The sequence below is a fragment of the Ascaphus truei genome, chromosome 1 (genome assembly GCF_040206685.1).
Source record: "Ascaphus truei isolate aAscTru1 chromosome 1, aAscTru1.hap1, whole genome shotgun sequence".
NCBI classification, from domain to species: domain Eukaryota; kingdom Metazoa; phylum Chordata; class Amphibia; order Anura; family Ascaphidae; genus Ascaphus; species Ascaphus truei.
The window spans coordinates 171908544-171934912 of record NC_134483.1 but is presented as its reverse complement, the minus strand read 5'-3'; the positions used below and the strand labels follow the sequence as shown (position 1 = coordinate 171934912).

General features: G+C 40.6%; 1 protein-coding gene across 3 annotated transcripts in view; it reads right to left on the bottom strand.

The window, feature by feature from the left end:
- Window positions 1-498: 498 nt before the first annotated feature.
- Window positions 499-26369, bottom strand: part of RORB (RAR related orphan receptor B) — a 261375-nt gene continuing 235504 nt past the window's right edge. For all 3 annotated transcript variants that reach the window (XM_075598271.1, XM_075598262.1, XM_075598280.1), the window contains 5 exons: window positions 15678-15810; window positions 10976-11083; window positions 7063-7173; window positions 3294-3406; window positions 499-1134 (listed from right to left, as the gene is read on the bottom strand). In XM_075598271.1, coding sequence (XP_075454386.1) covers window positions 979-1134; window positions 3294-3406; window positions 7063-7173; window positions 10976-11083; window positions 15678-15810 — 621 coding nt within the window. In that variant the 3' untranslated portion in view covers window positions 499-978. The remainder of the gene's footprint in view (window positions 1135-3293; window positions 3407-7062; window positions 7174-10975; window positions 11084-15677; window positions 15811-26369) is intronic.

The following is a 26369-nucleotide window of genomic DNA, read 5'->3' as shown; positions in this document are numbered from 1 at the left end:
GATTTAAGAACTTATTGTCAATTTTACCATTAGTTTACACACCTGGCATGCTTTATATTGTAAATAATCTGATTTGATTAAGAAATTCTACCATTTGGTAGGTATACAATACATTGGCAATTATTGTTCAAACAATGGTTTCGCTGATTGAAACATGATTGCCCAAACATAAATAAAATACATAAATCGAAGGAGAAAACACAACAACTGCATTAATGAAAGACACAAAGAAAACAAATAGTGAGCTTTTTGTGTAAGTATAGGATTAAACCACAGCAAAGGTGCATATACTGGTGTGTGTGTGTGTATGTATATATGTGTATGTATATATGTGTGTGTGTGTGTGTGTGTGTGTGTGTGTGTGTGTTTGTGTGTGAGTGTGTGCGCGGTAGGGGTTACATTGAGATTGATTTCACCTTGTAAGGGATATATATATATAATATATATATATATATATATATATATATATATATATATATATATATATATATATCACTTTCCAAAAAACTACACATGCTTCTAAAACATAGAAATAAGTTGAATTCTCTTAAATTAGATTTGAAACATAATCCAGAAGAGTAATACTGTACAAGTATATGCTCTTATTGATATCTACAATAAAATTCTATAAACTGTCTCTCAAATAATAATAAAAAAAAGTAGATACACCCAGTGTTCAATATTTTAAGATGAATCCTTTTGCTGCCACAGAGGTTTGCCACGCTTTGCTGCCCTCCCCTTTGTCAGCAAAAGTGCTAAGTAGTCTGTTCCAAAAAAAGCAAGAACAATGAAGAAGAGAGAGCCCCACTCAGAGGTGCATATTTACATTCTTCAAACTGTAGCGGTGAAAAATAATTCTAGTAAGTGCAGGACATTCCTAGTGCTGCTTTAGTGATGTTTTTAGTAAGTCTTCTTGAGCACATTTCTTTTGTCTTAGTAGTGATGCATTCCATAGCTTTGTGAAAAATCCCACCGTCTTCACTTGCAGCCAGTGCCCGATTCAGGATTGAAAAGCTCCTTGTACAATGGAGGGAACAGTGTATTCACTATCTCTGGATGAGATTGCTTAAATACCTGCAGTTTCTCTCCATGCAAGTTACAAAGTGCAGTTATGTTTGGTATCTTGGCTATCAGCTGTGGGAAAAAAAAAGAAAGAATTCGGTATTTAAACTAAATTAAGCAACTTCAAATGAAATGCACATTTCTAATTTTACTTTCTGCTGTTGTCAGTTTTCGACCAAGTTCTCAGAAATCTCTACTATTAAAGAATATCTGAAGGAAGGTTTTGTGAGGTCTCAAAAACACATGTATGGAACAACTGCCCCTATGAATAACTTATCTTGTTGGTGCATTGAAATGGCCATTTAGCTTAAAGCAAAAAAAAAGTAGAGTGGATTTCTGCTTTAAATCTTCCTTGTGCCGGGGTCAACATTTGTAAAGCTTTGTAAGTTTACAAATACAAACAACTCAGTATATACCACTATTTCATTAAGTACTCAAATTCTGTTCCGAACTCAGCTACTCAGCTATCCATCAAAATAATATATGTCTCAAAATTAGAATAGAACAGCAGTAATAACACATCTAAAATATTGAATATTAGTGATGCATTGAAAAGACATAAATGTAATTACTATTTTAATGTATATGCCCTTTTGCTTTACATGAATACTGGTAGACTTCAATAGGTGTATTACTAATCACTCAATGTTTTATTCTTAATAAGGCAACACACGTTTGAGGGTTGTACAGTACATGGGAGCCCTGTATAAAGCTGGAAATAAAGACACTAAACAGAAAGTTCAATGTATTGTTTAACTTTGGTGATGTTTTCTTGAATCTGTATTGCCCTAGTATTTCAGCAGGGATAGACTAATAATAACCTATTACCGCAGCAATCTCTGTTGCTTAGATTCTTTTACACACATATATATTGAACAGTTTTTTTTGTTACTTCATTTGAAACAATGGGTCCCTGGAGCTGAACTTCTGCACTGCAAACCACAGAATACCCCTCTCCCCTTCCCCCAGCCCCCCAGTACCTGAGAGAGTTTAATTATACATCGCCTAACAATAATTTTTGGAGGGAACAATATGGCCACTGGTGTCAGACTTACAATGGAGGTCAATAGAAATTCATGACACCAACATGAAGATGACATTGCAGTTTCCAATTGGCTGACCCCAGAGCCATGTTTAGTTTTTTCTTGGAAGTATTGGCAAAAGTAAAAAATAAATATATATCTCTGCAATTCCAGGGTACACCTGTGCTGCAGTTTATCTCCAGAGGCTCAAATATAGCACAATTCCAAAGTGCGGGGAAATAATTTCAGGCAAGGAGAGTCCTGCTTGTGCACCCAACACAACATAGACAAACAATTTCTTGAAAGTACAGGTCTCCTCTAAGACAGAGATACAAAGTAGAACTCTACTCACAAGTTTATAATGCTCATAAAGGTGACCTGATGAAAGGTCCATATGGGACCTGGAACGTTGTCTTTCCACTGTTCTTGGCTGTCACATTAAATGGAGAATTGCATTAGGAACTTTGTAGAGCTCTACTTTGTATCTCCATCTTACAGGAGACCTATACTTTCAAGAAATTGTTAATCTCCAGGGGTTCATCTGGTTCACACAACGTAAAAAAAATTTTGGGTTTTGGGGAGAGAGGGGAGTGGTCGCAGGTTTAAAGTTATACAAGGTATTTAAGTTTTCCCACACATTACAATTTTTTTTAGCCTTTTTATTCAGTAAATGTAGGGTTCCCTTGTGCTTATCCCAATCAATCTTGAATTCTTTGTATTTACATCCACCACTTGTGCTGAAAGTTGCTTTATACGTATGCTATTGTTTCTGTATAGTCTACCACTATCGAGCTTTAAAAAAATTACCCTTTGTCCTTGTGTTTTTTGCAAAATTGCCTTTCCTATTTGTAGTATTTTAAATTGCAGCTATTAGAGATGGCCAAGTTTTTTGGTGGTTTGCAAGCATGGCAAAATATTCCCTTACTTTACCACAAAAGAGTCTTTGAAAAAATTAGGCATGTATTTAAAGTCAACATACAGATCAAGTCCCTAACTTCAGGTCACTTGACCCTTTATGTACTGACATATTTGCTAAAAATTACAAGAAGGGGAGAAGCTGCACATCTAGCAACATTTTGAGCAATTTTACCATTTGCTGAAACTTAAGAGAAATGCGTGAGAGATTTTGCAAAGTACAGTTAAAGTCATTTGTACATTCTAGCAGCTGTGATTGTTAAAAAGATGAGTTTGCTTTAGCATTATGCTTACCTTTGCCAAAGTCTCATCATCTAAATGGTTCTTCTGAATCACATGCTGAAGTGCAAAATAAATTCTCTCTTGGAGCTTCTGGACTTTTCTTGGTTCTATCAGCCAGGGTCGTTCTGTTTCATAAAAAAAGGACATTGTTAACACTTATTTCTTGAGGTAAATACAAAAAAACTAACAAACAAGGGCACACTAAAAAAGTTATTATTACCTTTCTAGTCTCAACTGACAATTCAGTCACAAAAAAAACGTGGTTGTTATGAATGTCCCAACTGTTCGAAAGCACAATATCATGCAATGTACTGTAGCTTGTTGGATAATTTCCTTATACTGTATTAAGAAAATGAATTACAAGCTAATTATATTGCATTTAATTTGTGAACATTATAGCCTTTGTAAATTTATGAGAAGTTTGACTTCCTTTAATTGGGTGTCTGCAGAGTTGCCTGATGGAGTGTACACACGGAGGTGCCAGATAGGGGTGCATCCCTTCCACCAGCTTACAGCATGCTGCCTCGACAGGCACCTCCAGGGACACCTTCCTGCAGGCCCCTCTGCAACACCTTCCAGGAGGCCTTCTTTACAGGGTTTTCTGGCAGGGGGCCCGGGCCCCTTTACTCACCAGGCTTGGGACAGGAGTGCTAGCTGACCCCCCTTTTCAGTGGCCCTGTCCCCGAACACAGTCCATACCTGTACATATGATTTGTGGTGAAGTGTCTTATAGAAGGTGTTACTTAGTAATACATTGATTAAAAAGGAGATGTTTCCATCTTCTTTTTTCTTAAACTGAACTGTTTTTGTAGCTGCCCAATAAGGAAAGATTCAACTTCAATTGTCATGCACTTTCATTGTCTGTGACTCAATGAATAAAGGAAATGTCCCTATGATGTGTTGCATTCTCCTTATTCATTTGACAACTTATTATTCTGCTCAGGGGAACCACAAGGCTCAGGTAAATTGAACCCTTGGGGTGTCTTACAATGTAGCTACTTCATCTTCAGGGCGGTAAGCCAGGGTTCCCATGATGCAGTAGCTATATCATGCTCTCTTGTTTGTTTTCAAGGGGAGATTGTGTTCACTGCTCCATAGGAAAAGTTAATGCGATCTGAACAGAAGAGGACACATCTCTTCTATCCACGTCATTGTGGCGACAGTGCAATTATGTAATCGTAAGGAGTGATCACATGATTGCTACTTGACAGGAGGGCCATAGCACTTTGAGGCTGAGGCCCTTCCATCACTCGAAGATTTAAAAAAATCATAATGTCTTCTGGCGAAGACGGCTTGTTTTAGAGTTTTTCTGGAAAAGGTCGGACAAGCATTGTTTAGAAAAGCATTAGTGATATAAGCATTAAATAAAATGAAGATAATATTTAAGACAATGCCATAAATAGAAAAGAATACATTAGTATTCCGACTTCATTTAACAGATTGTAAATGCTCCACTGTCACAAACACACTTTTTCAGTAGAGCTAAATTAAAATTCACCATGAGAGTCTGTGGTTAAACAAATTAATCACAAGCAATGGATATCCCCAGAAGGATTCTCTTTCACTCTCTGTCTGTACTGCTTTCTAGTTAGCAACAAGGAAAGAAGGTTTAATACATCAGGACTGTAGAGGACAAATATATTGTCAAAAGGAGGGAGAGAACAGCTTCTATTGATATGATGGATTAATAGAAATGTAAGATCTTGCTACATTAGAATAGCGTATTACATAAAATACTGTAATTTCCTTATTGTTACAGGTGGGAAGATTATTGGCATAGCAAGTTTGTGAGTATAATTCTTTAAAAAGGCCATCTCTCCATCCATTCTTTGAAAAACAAAAAGATATAACTTTATCGTTCTTCATTTGGACCAAGATAAAAGGAGATATATACTTGCATCAATTTTCATCTGTTGCTGAACAAAAGACATTACTGTCAACTCAGACCTGGCAGATTAAACTGTTGTAACTAAGCTTCATTATATTGACACAAACTTTGGTACATCTCAAAATGTTATTGCTCCAAGCAACGCCTCAAAAGCCAGCCCCAAATCGCTAACTGATGCAAAATATATCCAAAGCACCTTGATAGACTAACACAAGAGTAATAATACGAGCAGCCCACATTCTGGCAGGAGAGATTGGGAGAGAGAGACACTTGTTAGCAGTAAACCTGACGGTTTGATTCTTCAACTAAACCACTAATAAACTCCTGTGTACTCTGGACTTTGCCCTTTTGAGCTTTCATTATTGATTATATTTGTTTTTTTATTACTGGGTGCTGCTCTGGTGGTCGGGGTGACAGGGTCAAGGGAAGAACCTTATGGACCTGAGGGAATGGGCCCGAGGAAGGGTTTTTTCTCTGAAACATTGCCCCCCTTATTACCCTCCCCCCATCGCTTGTGTATACACCCCCCCAATTTCCTTGTCTTTTGTCTACCCCACTCCCTGACCCTGTGTCTTTAACCTTACCACCGTGTTTGTAGAGTCCATATACCCGCTTGTGCCATCATCACTCCAAGTGTAGTTATCTTGTGCTTGCATTAAATTGTTTATTCTTTTGGCTTTTATTCAGTTTTCATAATTTTTTCTCCTAGTCAGTGAGTGCTGGAACTCTAGTTATAGTTTAACTATATGTTAAGACCTAATTCCATTGTTAGTAACTAACCCTATCTCTATTTAACTACCCTTTGAATTCATACTCTTGCAACTTCAGCAAACATTTCTACACATTGCTGTATTTAACTTCTTATCATTGCAGTCTAAATTAATACTAAATAAACTAGTTACATGCTGGAATATATATGTGTATAGGGAATATAGCATAATCAATATTTAGGACTGAAATAATCATATCTTCATATGTGAGATCAGATACATTGTAAGGAACCCCAACACTCTCTAATAGAGCGTCTGAGATTAGATACATTGTAAGGAACCTCAACATCTCTAATAGTGTATCTGAGATTAGATGCATTGTAAGGAACCCCAACCCTCTCTAATAGCGCGTCTGAGATCCGATGCATTGTAAGGAACCCCAACCCTCTCTAATAGCGTGTCTGAGATCCGATGCATTGTAAGGAACCCCAACCCTCTCTAATAGCGTGTCTGAGACCAGATGCATTGTAAGGAACCCCAACCCTCTCTAATAGCGTGCCTGAGACCAGATGCATTGTAATTTTTTCTGTATTTGGTACAAGTTTCAAGTTATAGTATGGGTAAAGAATGTAGTTACAGTACACATTTCTCTTTCTTAGCAATATAAAAGATTTTGACTTGGAATGTATTTCATACAGTGACATACTATGCAGGATTTATTATAATAAATACAGAGAATATGGATATGAATATAAAAACAACATATTCATGGTCATTGAAAAAAGTTGTTAATCTCCCAAATGCAAAGCTATGGTAACATTGGAGAAGAAAAACGCACCATATTTATTAAAGGGAAAATGTTTTTTTTTGATTAATATAGTTAATTTTTTTGTTCAATGTTGCTCTTGTTTTGTAACCAGACCAGACTTTGGTAAATAGCCCACATTGTGTGTACTGTGGAAGATTCTGAAAATATTGTAACCACCAAAAGACGGGTAGAGGAAACCAAGAGTAAAGAAGCCACCACAACAGCAGAGTCTATTACTGATTCATTTAACCCCTTCGCTGCCAGGGTGGCTTGCAATGTATTGCTTTTCAATTTGTTGCAGGAATTTCTGGCAACAAAAGGGTTGAAATCAACCAATAAATGGAATATACTCATAGCTAATATAGTAATTATTACCTGGTGATATCAGTACCGCCGCAGAAAACAAGGCAATTTCCTCCTCAGTCAGCTGAAGAGAACATAAACTCTTTGCAAATTCAAACGCTTCATTCACTAAATCATCGGAACCTGCAGGACAAGGGAACCAAAGTAAAAGCTGGATGTTAATCATTGTTCAATGCTGCCTGGAGCTCAGCTTGAAGACATGTCAAGGAAACAGGTGGTAGTGGAATAAAGTATTTAGCTTAGTTAAAAGCTCCCTTTTTCAATCAACATCGTGTGGAGAGAGAAAGAAGGCTAGATCTCTTTGATACTGCTTAACCAAAGGTTATATTTTCTCATGAAATGTTGCTGCAGCACTGCTTTTATTCCAGTGTAAATTAATAATTGAAAATATAATTAGTGTGATATTTATACAGGTAGAATTCACATACTTACTTAGTAGATGAGGTTAAAAAAGACATGTCCATCAAGTTGAACCTATGATAAATTTAGACGACAGATACTTATCCTATATTTGTATTCACAGTATATTGATCCAGAGGAAGGCAAACAAAAAAAAAAAACCCCAGTGAAATATCATCCAATGATATCTCATAAGGGAAAAAATTAATTCCTTCCTGACTCCAAACATTGACAATCAGACTACACACTGGATCAACATCCTTCCCATGTTTAATAATTTGGTATATACCTGTATACATTTACTTTCTAAAAAGATGTCCAACCTATTTGTGAAGCAATCTAAGGTATGAACCTGTGTCGTTTGTACTGCCCTTGAGATGAATAGTTCTTTTGAAAGCTCCTTGTATTGTTCCCGAATATATTTGTATATAGGTATCATATCCCCTCTTAGATGCAACTTTTCTAATGTAAACAAATCTAATTTAGCTAGCCTCTCCTCATAAAGCCAGGATTATAGTCCGGGTTCTAGCATGTCCGCACACACTCATCACATCGTGGACGCTTCTCGCCTGAGCAATGTGTGATCTTGGCTGCAGGAGATTGGGGAGGCGTGGCGGAGGCGTGGCGGACGCGTCACAAAGCTTGTTCGCCCTCATTGGATGAACCGCTCATGTGATGCTGACGTCACGCAGCTGCGCTTGAAAATACTTTTTTTGCCTTTTCAAAACGCGGTCTAGGGATGGCAGCATAGGGATTAGCCATGTGTTTGTTGTGCATATAATCTCAGCCTAAATCAGATTTGCCATCCATTTTATTCATTTCGTGGGTCTTTTACTAGTTCCATAATGTCTTTTTCATGGAGTGGTGCCCAAAACTGTACTCCATTTTCAAGGTTTGGTCTTACAAATGCTCTTTATATGGGGGCACAATTATGATTACTTCCCCTTTCAATGCCTTTGCAGCTACTGCATAACATTGGGCACTATTACTAAACCTGCTGTCTTCAAGCAGTCCTACATCCTTCTCCATCAAGGATTCTCCTAATGTATCCTCATTTAATTTGTAAGTTGCCTGTTTATTTTTGTTTCCCAAATGCATAACCTTACATGTATCTGTATTAAACCTCATCTTCCATTTAGCTTCCCAAGTTTCCAGTCTATTCACGTCCTTTCGGAGAGAAATTACATCCTGCTCTGATTCTGCTACCTTACACAATTTAGTATCATCAGCAAAGATGGAGACTTTGCTCTCTATGTCAATCTCAAGATCATTAATAAACAAGTTAAAAATCAGGGGTCCCAGTACCGTTCCTTGATGTACTCCATTCACAAATTTAGCCCAGCCTGAAAAAGTTCTATTTACGACAACTCTCTGTTGTCTATCCTTCAACCAGTTTTCCATCTAGGTGCAAATATTTTTACTGAATCCAATTTGCTTTATTTTGTACACTAACCTTTTGTATGGAACCGTTTCAAAAGCCTTTGCAAAATCTAAGTGCATTACCCTGGTCTAAATTCCTACTTAACTCCTTAAAGAAACTAATAAGGTTTGGCACAGTCTATCCTTCATAAATCCATGCTGACTATTACTAATAATTTTGTTATCCATGAGGTATTCCTGAATATTATCCCTTACTAAACCTTCAAGTAGCTTCCTCACTATTGATGTCAGGCTTACAGGTCTGTAATTCCCCAGTTGTGATATAGCTCCCTTTTCAAATATAAGCATCATGTCTGCTTTACGCCAATCTTGTGGTACTGAGCCTGTGGAAATTGAGTCCTTGAATATTAAATGTGATGCTTTGGCTATAACTGAACTTAGCTCCTTAAGAACTCTTGGATGTATGCCATCGGGGTCAGGTGCCTTATTTACTTTAATTTTATCAAGCTGCCTTTGCAGTTCTTCCTCAGTTAACCAATTGTTTGTTAATATATAAGTTGTGGATTTCTCCTGTGGCACTATTATTGCAATTGATTCCTCCCTAGTAAATACAGAGGCAAATCATTTGTTTACTACCTTTGCTTTTTCCTATCTCCTATAATTTGCCTGTCCATCTCACACTGAAAGGGTCCCGTATTTTTTCTATTTTTTTGTTAGTTAGGTACTTAAAGAACTGTTAGGGTTGATTTTACATGATATTGCAATCCTTTTTTTCATGTTCAATTTTGCTAATTTGATTGCCCTTTTGCAACTTTTGTTACATTCCTTATCATTCTGATATGATGCCTCCATCCCTTCTGACTTTAAGAATCCAAGTGCCTTCCTCTTCTTTTCAAATTTCCTCACCTACCTGTTTATTTAGCCACATTGGTTTAGACTTGTTTCTTTTATATTTATTACCCAAGGGTATACACTAATAAGTGTGATTTTATAACAATGTTTTAAAGACTGACTATTTATCTCCTACATTTTCCTTGTACATTATTCCTCAATTTATTAAAATCTACCTTTCTAAAATGTAAAGTCTTTGTTAAACCCATGTAATATGTTTTTTGATAATTTATTTCAAATGAGACCATGTTATGATCAGTGCTTCCTAAATGTTCCGGACTTTAATATTTGTTATTACTTCTACATTGTTTGATATTCCCAAATCCAGTATTGTCTCTCTCCTGGTTGGTTCCTCAATAATTTGGGCCATATAATTATTTTTACGCACCCCCAAAAAACTGTTTCCTTTCATTGCAATGCTAATCCCATTGCCCCCGTCTATGTATGGATAATTAAAATCACCCATTATGCAAATATTACCTAGTATTGATGCATTCTCTATTTCAAAATGTATTTTGGCTTCCTCAATCTCACAGATATTTGGTGGTCTGGTAGTTTATATCTTATTCCTAGAAACATTTTCCTTATACTTTACCTCCACTGCTAATTTCTACCCAATTTGTTAACACATTTTATTCTAGACTCCCAGCTAGGACTACTTACCACAGCTCACCTTACCATCTTTCACCATCTTTTGGTGTCCTCACCGATCGGATCTCCCAGCCGCGGGGCTCCTCACATGACCGCCGCTCCGACGTTGTTTGTTGGCACACGCATGAGATGCTCAGCTTGGCCACTAGGAGCCAGGACACATTTTTAGATTTCCTGCGGTGCCCAGGAGGTTTGAGGGGGTGTCCTGGCTACTTGTGACCAGGCTGGATGTCCTGTGCACGTGCACTTGTGGGTGGCGTCGGCTGCGTGGGGTGCCCTGTGGCCGGAGTTCTGAGCAGTGAGGACATTTGGAGATGGTGGAGGGTGGTAGCCTGCGGCGATGGTGGAGGGTGCCTCTTTTCGGTTGGCACCTCGGACAAGAGCCTGGCCATACTATCCCTTAATCCAACCTTGGGTGCAATACCCAGAATCAGAGCTTTATGAATCCAGGGCAAATGTTAGAGTGAAAAAACTCTGTTTCACAATGTACATAGATGTACATATTTTCCTACAAAATACAGCAGTTGCATTTGCATGGTGGTGCTTGTTGATTCTATCTTTGACGACACATACATGTAAACCTATTTAAATAAAATATATATACCTAATGATTTGAACATCTGCATCCCTCCATACTTTCCTTCAAAAAGAACAGTGTTGTTTAATGGATTGAAGGCACGGCACATTCTTACTAAAACAACTTCCAAGCAGCCTGTCAAGAAAATAAATATCACACAATAAGAAATACAGTGTAACATGTCCCATAATGCATGCTTTCAACCACCCAGAAAGGAAGTAAACTATTAAAATTAAATATACTGCAAATGCATTGAGTATTAGTACGCGCGTGTATGTACTGTATGTATGTGTTTGTGTACTGTGTGTATGTGTATATATATATATATATATATATATATATATATATATATATATATATATATCTATATATATATCTATATATATCTTTATATGTATATCTATATATATATCTCTATATCTAGAGATATATATATATATATATATCTATATCTATAGATATAGATATATATATATATCTATAATATCTATATATATATAATTGTATATATATATATATAATTCCCTAGTCTTTAATGTGGTCACACATCCTATTTGATGCATGTGGTTTAAAGAGAAAGTGACATGACCCAGTTTACATATGTGGTTTGACTGTGTTCCAAATATTGTGGTCTCGGGAAGACAATTGTACTTTTAAGAAAATGAAACACTGGCAAGACATAATCACTGATTTTCCTGTTTATAGCACCACTTTAGGTACACTGAAGCCTGCTGCGTGTGTAGTTAACACTACATTTACTACACTGCAAATATTATCATGTTAGGATTTACTTTGGAGTGCATATGGAAAATAAAACCGTAAGAAATGACACACAAATAATTAACAAATAAAAAACTATTTTAAAAATAACATATATAATATACCAAGGGTTTATGCCCAAAGCATCCCAATATGACACTATCTCTAGCCTACCTGGGTGTGTACAGATGGAGCATTATGGTTGGTTGTGCTGCCATCCTGAAATCCGCTGCAGCACTGTTTGTTCTTTATCTATGCTAGCGGAGTCCCAGTAAGGAGATTTAATGGCACCCCAAATACCGGCACCCCATACCAGGGTCTCCCTGCATTGTTTAACTATCCCGGTCACATGGGCCATGAAGCGGGAGAATTTAAACATGTGGAGGTACCGGCACCCCATAATGGGCCTTAAACTCGGGAAGCAGGGGTCCTGAGGCTGAAATTAATGTGTTTCAGCTCCGGAGACCCTCTACTTCAATACTGTGTTATTAAAATAAAATTGGGGGTCCCCATAGGGGGTGGCGTGTATTCTGCACTGACGCTTTAAAGAGGGTGATGTTAATCAGATGTACAGTGTAAAGAAACCCCAACGCATCAATTACAGAAGGGTGGTGCTAGCAGGGAATAGGTAATTATATAGACGTAAGAAAGAAAGAGTCCCTTTGTGCTGCACTAAGACGACACCCTTATGTGAAATTAAAACAAGTTATTATTTAAATCAATTTTAAAAAATATATGTGTTGGGGTTGACACAAAAAGAACTATGAACCAAAATATAATAAAAACAATTAAAACGTAGAGAGGTGTGAACGCTGATTTTAGATGTAACAGAATCTTGATATATCACTGTTTAAATAGTACATATGATTGTAGTTATACAATTGAATTAGCTACATCACTTAGTGAGTCCAGTAGATTTGTATGCGTGTCTAAATGTGGTACACGAATACACTAGCAGCCCCAATATTATTTGGGTGTATCAAATAGTATATGAAAATATTTACAGGTATAATACCTTATTTGTTGCAGTTCAATGACAGCCTATCCCAGTATTAATCATCTCCAGTATCTAGGATCTAGTATATAACCCTTGATCTGTGATGATTGAGAGAAGAAACAGGTCGAATGGTTCACTAGCAAGATTTGTAGGTTCTGTTGGAATTGAACCTCAGATCTGTAATGTTTCTGCAACTGCCTTTAATATAATTAAATTATTATGGATACATATATCTTTCAGGTCTATAAATTCTATGATGTAGAACTTTTTAGCCTGTGTTGAATCATTGATATTTCAGAAGAGACTGGTATATTATATATATTGTATTCAGTCAGAGCGTTGTGCTTCCACAAGTGAAGGCTCCCTAAACGCTCACCATCGCAACCACCTCTCCGACTAAGCCAGCGTCACCAGGAAGTGCCGCATGACGTACCCTACATACGTTTCCCCAGGTTGGCTTAATCTGGGGCAAGTTCTAGAGTGATATACAGAACTTTTTGTAGGGTGCCGTTGTTATGGACACGGATAGATGCCTCATATTCATTAGTTTGTTGCCGCCGCGTCATTATGACGCTTCGCGTTGTCATGGGAGTGGACCAAGCTAGTCTCAAATTGGTTCCTGGTTGTCATGTGACTTTGGCGAAGTCCTGGATAGGTTTGATAATTATCCTGGCTCTCACCAGTGTAATGGTTGTGTCTGCCGTTGTAATGGAGAAATTTTTGTCGGCTCCCAATTGGTTTACAATGTCACATGATCACAACAAAAAAGAGAGTTATTCTGTTTAGAACTGAACTGCCAGTGGATCTGATAGTCCGTGGATACATATAATCGTAAGTACATGGGATTCTAGTTATATTTACACATCGGCTCCTCCTGGGTGTGTGGTCCTGTAATCATACCAAATGTTATGTGTATTTGTAATTATTTACTGATTCTAACGATTGTGTTGGTGAATTTAGTTAAGAATGTTAATGCAGCTTTATTTATTTCAGTGCATAATATTATTTTACTGGACTTGTTTTTAGACCCGTCACGAAAAATGATAGACATACTGTATGCCTTAGAATAATTATTGATTGTATATGGCTATTTATTAAAATAAAATAAAAGCCACACGACAGCCTGTTTCAGACGCGCAGGTAGAGTGACTGACTCAGTCTCACGCTTACTGCACGTCGATCACAGACAGGTGCAGCCCAGTAGGATTCACATTGCGCGAGTCCCATTCAGATGATGGACCCCCGCTGTGTTAATCCCGATGGGCCTTTACCGACAGACTGCGGACTGTCAGAGCATTTCACACTGTGCACCAGCACATTTTCTGTAGCCATGCGACTGACCATAGCGCTGCATCTGTATGCACACTAGTTGATCTGTTTCAATATTTAAGATAATTTGATGTTCGTCACTTTTAGATTTTCTCTGTTAATTCCCTCTTTGCATTATTGCTTGGTACTTTATTCTTTGGAATATTTTTTTTAGAACTACACACAAATAAGGGGTCATCTAGGTATTAAAGATACCTTCTTATGCTCTAAGTAAAAATTGCAGTGTGCAGGGGACTTCATTATTTTTTCACTAGATTTTGGTGGTAGTTGACTCATTGTTTTAAAGGTTCTGCATCACACGAGTCAGTAGGAAGCTGCAAGGGATGACTTTGCTGCTTCCTATTGCCCACAGAATCTTAAAATAAAAATTTTCTGTGTCCAGCCACGGCTGCTACCCGCATCACCATCCAATTGTAAGCATCTGAGGAAGCAAGGAATCCCGGGAGCTGAAATCAACACGGTTAAGCTCTAGAGACCCACTGCTTCAACCTAGTCCAAAATTAAAAAAATAATAAACCAAAAGGTAACTTTAATATATTACATTTTTGGCTTTTTTTGTTTAATGCTTACCTGCTTTGTATATGAACAAAAACATACATTACTCATAATTGTTACATTGTTGTGAACTACCCTTTGCTTATTTAGACATTGCACTATTCTGAGAATTGTTACACTCAGTGGTTATTCTAATTTAAACTACTTTGGGCAAACTGAGTAATATGGCAGTCATATAAAAAGAAATTCCAGGAACGTCCTGCCAAGTTCAAAAACAGCTGCATTAATTATCAAGACGAATTACAGCCAAGTGTGGTGTTTCTCAGATCATTAATGCCATTTGCAGGAAAGCAAGCTTTATTATAACAAACTTTTTAAATTACTCTGAAAATGAATAGATGATGCCCCTTTTTCAAGGAAACATTTCAATATCAATAATTTTCCTGTCGGTTGTTACACAGCTTTCAAACATAAGCATTATACTATGGGATTTATTTATTCAAGGCAATTTTGAAGCATTCTGTAGCTGGGGAATTTTTACCCTGCACCTACGTATCAAAGCATGTTGCTACAATTTTTCACCACCTGCTCTAGTGTGCTCCATGGGGAGTGTCAGTAGGAGGCGTTGGGTAGGTGTTAAATGGTGCACAGATTAAAATGAGATGTATCACAGTAAACATCTCTGTGAGCAATTCATTTTGCCTTTTATTTGTCACCCCAAATTCTCCACATGTGAAGAGGCTTAAATCTAACATACTGTACTGTACTGCATCAGGTGTAATAAACTGTTACATATGATGCCGCTCTGCTCCAAAAGCAGAGTACTGCCTCTAAACACACTTTTCTCCATGTTGATACGCAGAACCCTAAGCTGTCAAAATTCTTGCCAGACAAGGAATTAACAATTATTGGCAAGACACATATTGAGTCAGCATTGAGGCTGAAACAAGTTCACTAACTTTCCTAATCATAGATTACACATCTTTTGTTTATAATTGAGGCACATAATTGATGGCATATAACTTAAAACCTGGGTCAAGTTTGTCAGTTTTATTAACACATATACAGAGAAATTATGCATCAACTTGAGGTATTTTGCAATATCATTAACATATACACAGAAATATCTGTGGATTGCAGGCTACTCACCTGACTTAAGGAGCAATATTTGATCATTCTGACAAAGTTCCATGAAACCTGTTATACGCTTTGCAAACTCCACCACGTATTGAATAGCATGGGTGATCTGGATGGCACACTGCTGCCACAAAGCTTCTCTTGCCTATAATACAATATATAGTGATAAGAAAAATATTAACTTGTTTGTATTCAGCTGTAATCTTGCAGTAGTTTGATATTTAGGAACTTCAGCTTTTTGCAATAGCAATGTACAGTAAATAGATTTGATCATACATATACTGAGTTAGTCACTTCCAGAACTGACCAATACAATATGTTCTACAGCAGGTGTGCGCAAACTTTTTTGTCTGTGTCCCTCCCCCTTTATCTTGTCTCTGGCGTTTCTGACGTCACAACGTCATGTGATGCCGCGTTGTCATGGCGATGTGTCAGCAGAAGCCGCCAGAGACAAAGTAAGGGAACTTACTGAGGCCTTGAACGCTCCCCCGGCATTTCATTTAAAATGCTTTGTGCTTTGGAGAAGAGTGCAGGGCCAGTGCAAGGACCGCGCCCCCCAACAAAAATATTACTCCCCCCCAGTTTGTGCACCCCTGTTCTGCAGGACACTAAAAAGTGGGAACTAAAAAAATAATATTATTGATGAGTTTTCAATTGAGGTATTTTCTTAAAGTCCTGTGAAATTGTTAGTAAGATGTTAGTTTTTATATAAAAGCTGACTTCTCGAGGTGCATGCTGGGAGGCAAAGAGCATGGTTGTCTAGGCTGAGAGCTCTGTGCCCCGCTGCTGAACAATTTAAGAAAAAAACTTTTTAAAGCAGGCAAATAAGACCATTAAGTGCACCACAAGTGTAGCAATATAGGAGGATGTCGAAAAAACTGACAAAGAACCCGAAAAAAAAGGGATTACCGGAATATTTTGGAAGTTCTAGGAGAAGCAAACCGGGCCCTGCAATGGCACAGCTTTCAAACCAGGGATCTGACACAGAACATGACGGGGAAGAAGAGGAGAGTGACAACCCTGAATTTCTGCCAGTTAGGGTCTGTGACTTTAACTGTCTCTATACAGACTTAAAAACGTTGCTGCAGGCAGAAATCAGGGAGTTAAAGAAAGAAGTGGGATCCCTGGGGGAGCGGACCGGCCATATTGAGAAGCAGCTAGACCTCAATATCAAAGCCACAAAGAAAGTTGACAAAAAAACCACCGATCTCCAATATCAAATTAACGAGATTCGGGAGCGCCAGGAGGACGCTGAAAACCGAGATCGGCAGAATAATGTGCGCATTAGAGGGGTCCCTGAGACGGAAGGTGACTGTGAAGCATATGTACTGCGCTGGATGGAGTCCCTGCTACCAGAGCTAGCCTGGAGATGGACCGCTGTCAGCGGGCGCTGCGGTCAAGGTCCCAACAATCATAGCAGCCGCGGGATATAATAGTGCGGCTGCATTATTATAGCACGAGGGAAGCTGTGCTCCGCAAGACCCGAGCCAGCCCCATACTGGAATTTGAGGGAGCTCGCATATTAATATTTCAGGACTTGTCCCCAACCACGCTGCTGCGACGCAGGAATCTAATTCCTATTACAAGGATTTTGCGAGACAAGGCCGTCCGGTACCGCTGGACCTTCCCATTCGGTCTGCTGGTGGTCCGGAATGGGAGGCCAGTTTCTATGAGGGACCTGGAGGAGGGGGATGCCTTCTTGCAGAAGCTGGGGCTGAAGGAAAACCACACAGCTGCAGCCGTCGCAGAGGAAGCTCGGATCCCACCTGGTCCACAGCAGGACGCTCCCCCAGGCCTGGTGTTAATAAAGATAAAGATTGAGGGGGAGGACGTGAGGTAGAGGTGTCTCCAGTTATAATGTCTACCAGTTATCCAGTTATCCAAGTTATTACACCCCCCAATGGACAATTAAAGTTGCTTTTCCACCACACTACATGCTGAGGAACCCCCACAATAACGGGAGAAGAGGGGGATTGGCCCACCCATATGGACGCTGCAAGGGCAAAGGGTACATACCTGGGGCCCCAAGTCGGAAGATGGCGGCTGCCACAAGGCTGATGGAGGCACCTGCTGACACGCAAACCCCGGATATCCCTGGAGCAGAGGAGGAGAGCGCGCGCTTTCCCTCAATTCGGCGCGAAATAGGATCCAAGATGGCAGAGTGCGGACATCCGGTGACGTCAGGGGGCGGAGCGGAAGCGGCCATATTGGAGGTGGCGGAAATACCATTGATAGTGAGGGACAGCAGCCACCGGATGCAGGGAGAGTGCCGAACGCGAGCAGCAGCGATGAATACCAGCGCAGGACGGCAACCGGACAGCAGGGAGGGCGGCAGAGGCGTCGGCCCAGCACACCCAGGCCCTAACAAGCGGAGCAATAAGAAGAAGAAAGCGGACAGATAGGACGTCAGGGGGCCTAGAGAAGGGGCATAGAAGAATGGCAGCTAGGGGGGCACCAGACAATGTGGACAAATGCCCAGAGAGGTGGCGCTAGGGAGGTGGAAGTGGTGGAGGGGCAAAGACAAGTCAGTGAGAAGGTAGGGGGTAAGTAAGTGATAAGGCCAAGGGAGGTAGGTAGGTTAAAGGAGGCAATGGAGGTAAGGGATCTAAAAGGACAGTAAATGGAGCCAGAGAAGGTAGGGGGAAGTTACAGAGACAGCTGAGGGAATAGCGAGAGGAAGTTAAGAGAAGGAGAAGAGCGGGGCTAGGTAAGTAATAGAAGGACGGGGGAAGTTACGAGAGAAGAGAAGAATCAAGGAAGACAGATGGCGTGGCGGGTGGGAGCAGTAGAAGGAGACGGGGCACAATGAAGTTACGGGAAGACAGAGGGGGAAAGTGATAGGAAATAGTGGGGTAGCAGCAGCAAGTGAGGAAAGAAGGAGGAGGGCAGGGTTAGGGATGAGCGAGTAGATAGGCGACGACGGCGGGAGCCACCTCACCGCAAGGAACCACACAGAGGCACAGTCAAGGTACACCGAGCCAGTAGCTCAGCGACACCCTACAAATGAGTAAGGAAATAACGGTCATCTCACATAACGTGAAAGGCTTTAACAATCCCATCAACAGAAAAATAGCATTCAGAGATTACATTCGAAAAAAAGCCGATATCATCTTCCTACAAGAGACTCATTTTCCCCACAAAAATCGCCTCAAATACCTAGATAAACATTTTAGGTCGTATTATTTGGGCTCGGTGCCTGTTAAAAAAAGAGGGGTGGCAATCCTAACACAAAATAGGCTATCGCTACAAGTAGCCAAGACCTATGCAGACACAGATGGAAGGTATATCATCTTAACAGGGATAATACATTGTCACCCTCTAACGTTAGCTACAGTATACACTCCTTGTGAGCACGCCCCGGAGTTCTTTATACAATTTTTCAAGCTGCTACACAGCAAAGCACAAGGCAGCATTCTGTTAGCGGGGGACGTCAATAGAACACTAGACCCAGACTTGGACAGATGCACGGGGACTAACCAACCACAGAAACAGGACATACTAACAATCGCTCAGGGGATGAGGGATTGCCAATTAGTGGACATATGGAGGGAGCGGAATCCTATAGCGAAGGAATACACCTTCTTCTCGCACCCCCATAACAGATACAGCAGGATAGATTACTTCCTAATATTAAACAGGGTGGTCCCAGTGGTCTCCCGCACAGGGATTCATGACATCTCTTGATCAGACCACGCACCGATAGAGCTGCGGTGCACACTGAGTTCGCTGGACAGACCCGGAGCGAATTGGAAACTAAATTAGCTCCTACTGAAAAACCCGATAACCGAGCAGAAGATAGGGGATAAACTGAAAGAATTCTTCGAGATTAATGAGGGGAGTGTGTCCTCACATTCGACACTATGGGAAGCCCATAAGGCGACGATGAGAGGGATTTTGATGAATTTGGCCGCCAAAAAAAAGAGAGAGGAGACTAAGATAAAAGAGCTGAGGGAGAGACTGACACAACTCTCAGAGACCCACATAGCCAATAAACAGGACGATATCCTGAAGGAGATATCGGACACCAAAATTAAACTCAATCTGTTGCTAACCTCCCAGGCCGAAAGGGAGTTGGCCTGGTCAAGATACCTTACTTGCCAACAAGCTACAAAATAGGCTTCCAAATTATAGCATCTCATCAATTCGAACCCAGGGGGGGGGACCTTACCTCCATTCCTAGAATGATCGTTGAGGAATTTAAACGATATTATGAAACTCTCTACGATGGAGATAAGGTCAGCCACACACAACAAACAGGAGAGAAACGAAAAGTTTTTTTAAAAGTGGCACGATTACCCAAATTGAGCAGAGGAGAGAGAGAAGCGCTACAGGGGGACTTTACCTCGGAGGAACTAGCGGAGGTAATCAAGTCACTTAAGCCAGCCAAGGTGCCAGGTCCAGATGGTTTCTCAAATCTTTATTATAAAAAATACCTGAAAACCTTAGCCCCCAACTCCTAAAATTTTTCAATGAAATTCTCGCAGGGGCCCCCTTTCCAACTCAGATGCTCCAAGCCTCCATCTCACTGATCCATAAGTCGGGTAAGGACCCGGCAGACTGTAAGAGCTACCGGCCCATCTCCCTGATTAATTTGGATATAAAAATCTTCTCTAAACTATTAGCCAACAGGGTGGGTATCGTCCTTGTATACAGGAGAAAAGGAACCCAGTCTTCAAGCACTCTGTCACGACTAGATGTATAATTGTAATGTTAAAATACTTTATTAGTTAACAATGAATAAAAAAAGGGGGGTTAAAATAAAATTAAATAGTATGATTCAACAGCACGTGACTGTATCTTTGTTAACCCAGCTATGGCTAGGTGGGTAGATAGTAATAGGGAGATCCCTAATAGATATTCGGGATCTAGTGCTATGTATATAGCTTCCTAGAGATATAGGAAAGGAGCCATGGTGAACCCACTCGGAAGAGGTTATGTCTTAATATAGATGTATCAGGGCGTGTAGTATAACGCGCTTTATTGATAAACTTTATGTAGTGTGTGCGTAAACACACTTTGGCATAATATGCGGTAAGTGAAACCTGTAGGATAAAACCCTGTGTGTAATAGTATGGTGGTAGCTAATGAAAAAAACTCTCAATCACACTGTCAAGGCAGAGTATCAATTCTATATGTATAACCCCAGAGTGATGAGCTGGCCGGGTCTGAGTTAGTGACCTATGCAGCCCTCACTTCAGGAGATAGGTGCAGGAGGTATAGTAGATACTGAGAGGTATGGTGTAAGATTATTGGCATACGTGGGGCACTGGATAGCGCCACTGTAATACATCAATGTAAAGACGTATGAGAGTGATTCTCAAGGCGGCATGTATTGGCAACGCTAATACCAATATAGACACACACTCACTCCTATCGGAGAAGCATCATCAGTGTCTATCTATGGCGGCCGTGGCAAGCGGTTCCATGACCAAAGGTAAGTACCATATGCTGTGGTTAATGCAAGCCCCCAGCACACGTTAGTAATTACCCTTTAAATGATAGGATGAGAAAATGCACAAGTAGGTATAGCGTTACATAGCCACCACAGCGTTTCAGGGGTTAAAAAAAACTCCTACAGTACCCGCAGTCCGAGTGTACAATCTACAGCAATTGTCTATCCTGACAATAACAGTGGCTGGAAAGGTAAACTCACGGCTCGGATTACTGAGGCACTGCAGGGAGGATGATATATGCAGGCCACCTACCTCCTGCACACGCGGGAAGCTTTTCATTTTGAATCTAGCCCTGTAAGGATATTGATCCACGCTATTGACTTAACAGCTTCCTCCGGTGCAATAGATTATCTGGATCTTGCATATATCATCCTACTGCAAGATCCTTCTGCTCCAAGGGGCCGTTTAGTAGCCCACTCATTAGCTAGGCATGTCCTCGAGCATATCAGGGCTGATATACTAATGATCAGCGCTGATATAGGGGACAATGCGTTCAGAGGTTAAACCTGTTCCTATTCCTCCTGTGATTTGGTGTTAACATACTGCACCGACACACTTTATTCGAGCAAATACCCAGTATGTACCTGGCAGATACCTGGAATGCGCCGCACCTCACCTCTGACAAGCCCCGTTGCGTTTGCCTTCCCAGCCTGGGTTCATGCCTGGCTGACGGGCGGCTGATCTGTTAAATGATAATGATTAGGATTTAATAGGCTGCAATGCTTCGCGTGTCTACCAGATGGCATAAATTCATGAATTGTAATGCAGTATATATATATATACTGTGCAGTATTGCAGCCAGGGGGAATAAAATGCTTCAATCCCTGCCTGGAAAATAACCCAATGCACTCGGGCAGAAAACAGTCACAAACCTCAATACACCCGGGTATACCCGAATTCGTGGGACTAGCCGAGCTCGGATAAAGTGTGTCGCCAGTGTAGTGTGTACTGAGTGGGGGAGGGGTGGATACGGGTCTACATGACCTAACCTCAGAATACTTTCCTCCCGCAGACACCACATGCTAATCAGCTGTTAGTATCGGCATTTCTAATGTGCACATACGGCGCCTGTCAGCTATCCTCCCTGAAGTGCCTCAGTAATCCGAGCCGTGAGTTTACCTTTCCAACCACTGTTATTGTCAGGATAGACAATTGCTGTAGATTGTACACTCGGACTCCGGGTACTGTAGGAGTTTTTTAACCCCTGAAACGCTGTGGTGGCTATGTAACGCTATACCTACTTGTGCATTTTCTCATCCTATCATTTAAAGGGTAATTACTAACGTGTGCTTGCATTAACCACAGCATATGGTACTTACCTTTGGTCACGGAACCGCTTGCCACGGCCGCCATAGATAGACACTGATGATGCTTCTCCGACAGGAGTGAGTGTGTGTCTATATTGGTATTAGCGTTGCCAATACATGCCGCCTTGACAATCACTCTCATACGTCTTTACATTGATGTATTACAGTGGCTCTATCCAGTGCCCCACGTATGCCAATAATCTTACACCATACCTCTCAGTATCTACTATACCTCCTGCACCTATCTCCTGAAGTGAGGGCTGCATAGGTCACTAACTCAGACCCGGCCAGCTCATCACTCTGGGGTTGGACATATAGAATTGATACTCTGCCTTGACAGTGTGATTGAGAGGTTTTTTCATTAGCTACCACCATACTATTACACACAGGGTTTTATCCTACAGGTTTGACTTACCGCATATTATGCCAAAGTGTGTTTACACACACACTACATAAAGTTTATCAATAAGGCGCGTTATACTACACGCCCTGATACATCTATATTAAGACATAACCTCTTCCGAGTGGGTTCACCATGGCTCCTTTCCTATATCTCTAGGTAGCTATATACATAGCACTAGATCCCGAATATCTATTAGGGATCTCCCTATTACTATCTACCCACCTAGCCATAGCTGGGTTAACAAAGATACAGTCACGTGCTGTTGAATCATACAATTTTATTTTATTTTAACCCCCCTTTTTTTATTCATTGTTAACTAATAAAGTATTTTAACATTACAATTATACATCTAGTCATGACAGAGTGCTTGAAGACTGGGTTCCTTTTCTCCTGTATACAATTACGTCCCCATCCAGTCAGCACCTCACCGTGATTCATTAAATACTCAAGCTGTGCGGGTTTTTTCTTTACGTGTGGGTATCGTCCTTCCCAGACTAATACACCCGGATCAGGTGGGGTATATTATTGGAGGCAGGCAAGCGGCAGACAATACCAGACGGATAATCAATCTGATTGATTTGGCCAAGAAACGTAATATCCCGTCAATGGTATTAACTCTGGACGCTGAGAAGGCCTTCGATAGAATAGATTGGCCCTACCTGAGGGAGGCATTGAGAGCATTTGGCTTTGAGGGGCGGATTCTCGAGGCCATCCTGGCATAATACAACGGCCCTACAGCTAGGGTCCGACACAAGGGCTTCCCCTCAGAACAATTCAATATCTGTAGTGGGACAAGACAGGGGTGCCCCCTGTCCCCGCTGTTATTCGCCCTGTGTGTCGAACCTCTAGCAGCGCATATTCGCTTAAGCCCCGATATATCAGGGATAGAGGTAAAGGACCAAGCTCATAAAGTGGCGCTGAATGCGGATGACGTGATCCTGACACTGTCTAAACCCCTCACCTTCCTGCCCAATGTCTTTGAGATTTTGGGAAAATGTAATCAAATTTCCGGGTTCAAAATCAATCAGACCAAATCAGAAGCCCTCAACATAAATCTACCACGACCGGTAGAAAAATTGTTAGAAATAATTTTCAATTTCAAATGGCAAGCCTCCTCTATCAAATACCTCGGGGTATATATTACAAGAGATTATAATTCACTATATAAAGCCAATTACCCGAAACTGTTCAGGACTCTAAGGGAGGATCTCAGAGTATGGGCCGGGTATGGTATTTCATGGTTCGGGAGAATTCATAGTATTAAAATGAACCTCCTCCAAAGGGGGTTCTATCTATTCCAGTCCCTACCGGTACCTTTATTCGCGCTGATGTCCTCTCCTTACAGTCTCGAATATTGAATTTTATTTGGAACAACAGAAGCCCGCGAATTGCGAAGAGCATATTAAAAAGGCCAGTTACAAAAGGGGGATTAGCGGTACCTTGCTTGTTGGCATATTACAAGGCAGCCCAATTGAGCCAAATTGTCCAGTGGCACGCAGACCCGTCTTTGCGGCGTTGGGTGGCACTGGAGAGAGACTGCTGTGCACCAGTTGATTGCACGATTTAATCTGGCTTCCCAAACATTGTGGAATGCTTCAGGCCATGGCGAACTCTCTGGCGGTATGTGGGAATTCCAAATTTAGACATAAGCTTACCACCAAACAATCCCTGATGACCCCATTACTCAAGAATCCAGACTTCGCTCCGGGGATGCTTGGTAAAAACTTTTTAATCTGGTTTCAGTCGGGTTATAAACGACTCAAAGATCTGGAGGGCAGGAAATTTATTAAAACATTTGAGCAAATTAAATCGGAAAAACGAGTACCTAACTCGGAATTATTTAGATACCTCCAAATCAGAGCTTTTTACAATAAATCCCCAATTCGACCTCCAAGAACGAATTTTGAGCAAATGTGTTCTAGAGGAACGGACACAAGGGGACTGACCTCTAGGATGTACATGGAAGTGATCTGCCCTGGGAAGACGGAAGAACCCCGACTCAACTACATGACGAGAAGGGAGACTGACTTAGGGGAGACACTAGAGGACGAAGACTGGGATAATATCCTTCAGGCTGCAGCCAAAAGCTCAGTCTGTGCCACGTTAAAGGAGAATGCATATAAGGTCCTCATGCGCTGGTACCATACCCCACTTAAACTATCTAAATTTGTTAAAGGTTATTTGCCGCTTTGCCCAAAGCAGTGCGGGGAATCAGCGGATTTAAAACATATGCTGTGATCTTGCCCGAGGGTGGTCCCGATTTGGGAAAACATTAGGGAATGGTTACAGCGGATTCTCAACTTGGAGATCCCCCTGGATCCGTGGCTGTTCCTTTTGGGCAGGCGAATCCAGGGATTGCCAAAAGCGGCACACAAGCTGGTTGCACATTTCGCAACCGCCACCCGATGCGAGATCGCAGCAGTATGGAAACAAGATATAATTCCAGTTATCCCCAGAATTCGGAATAAAATTTGGCACGTGTGCCAGATGGAACAGTTGACTAGTTGGGTCAACGACTCTGGCTCAAATTTCCTAAAAGTCTGGGCACCATGGATAGCCCAGACAGACATCCCAGGGGTAGATACCGACACAATACTGCATTAATAGAGTTGAATGCATTCTCCGATGACGGGGCAAGACTCATGCACTATCAATTAGGAGACAGGTAGGATAGGCCCCGAGATCGGATGACAGGGCAACTAAGCCTCCAAGCCTAGGAAGGATACAGCCGCATGGATGAAATTAAGGGTGCACCACCCATACACCCAATTCAAGGCCATCCCGAAACTATGGAATGTGACACACTGTATGCTATGTAAAACCCAATAAAAACTTCAGTTGAAAAAAAAAAAAAGCTGACTTCTCCAGGAATTTTAACTGCTTATAGGGAGTTATTTATCAAAATCCCCTTCTGCAAAATCAGTGCAAAACTGGAGACAAAAAAGCACTATATTTATTAAAGAGAACAAATCTCATTTAAAACAATTGTTTTTGCTATGTTTGAACTAGAATTGCCCCAGTACTTGATAGATAAATATAGTCTCTAATGGTAAGTTATACACCTACAACTTTAACTTGTGAGCCACAGCTTATATTTTAAGGATTGCCAATAGGGGGAGACACCAGATGCACATACAGTACATTGTAACAGGATGTACTAAATTATGTCTACAGTATATGTGCTATTTTATTACCATTTAAACACTTTACTCATAAAGTTGCAATCCTGTCTGGTTAAAAATGTGCACCGAATGTAACGAAAAATCCCAAATGTACATCTTTCCCACATCCTCAAGCCTACAACCCATTTTCATATGTCCATACAGCAAGTCAACTGTGAACATGGCTTCTTTGTCATTGAACTAAGGACACTAAGCCTTTCACATTTAACTTCATATCTATGTTGAACATAAACATACCTCTAAAACTTTTACCTGCTGTATTACTTCAATTGTATAATATAACTGACAGTATGTTAAGAAAGAGTTATGTCATCCTTTAGACTTGACCGTATGGACCTGGTCACTGATTCTGTGCACAA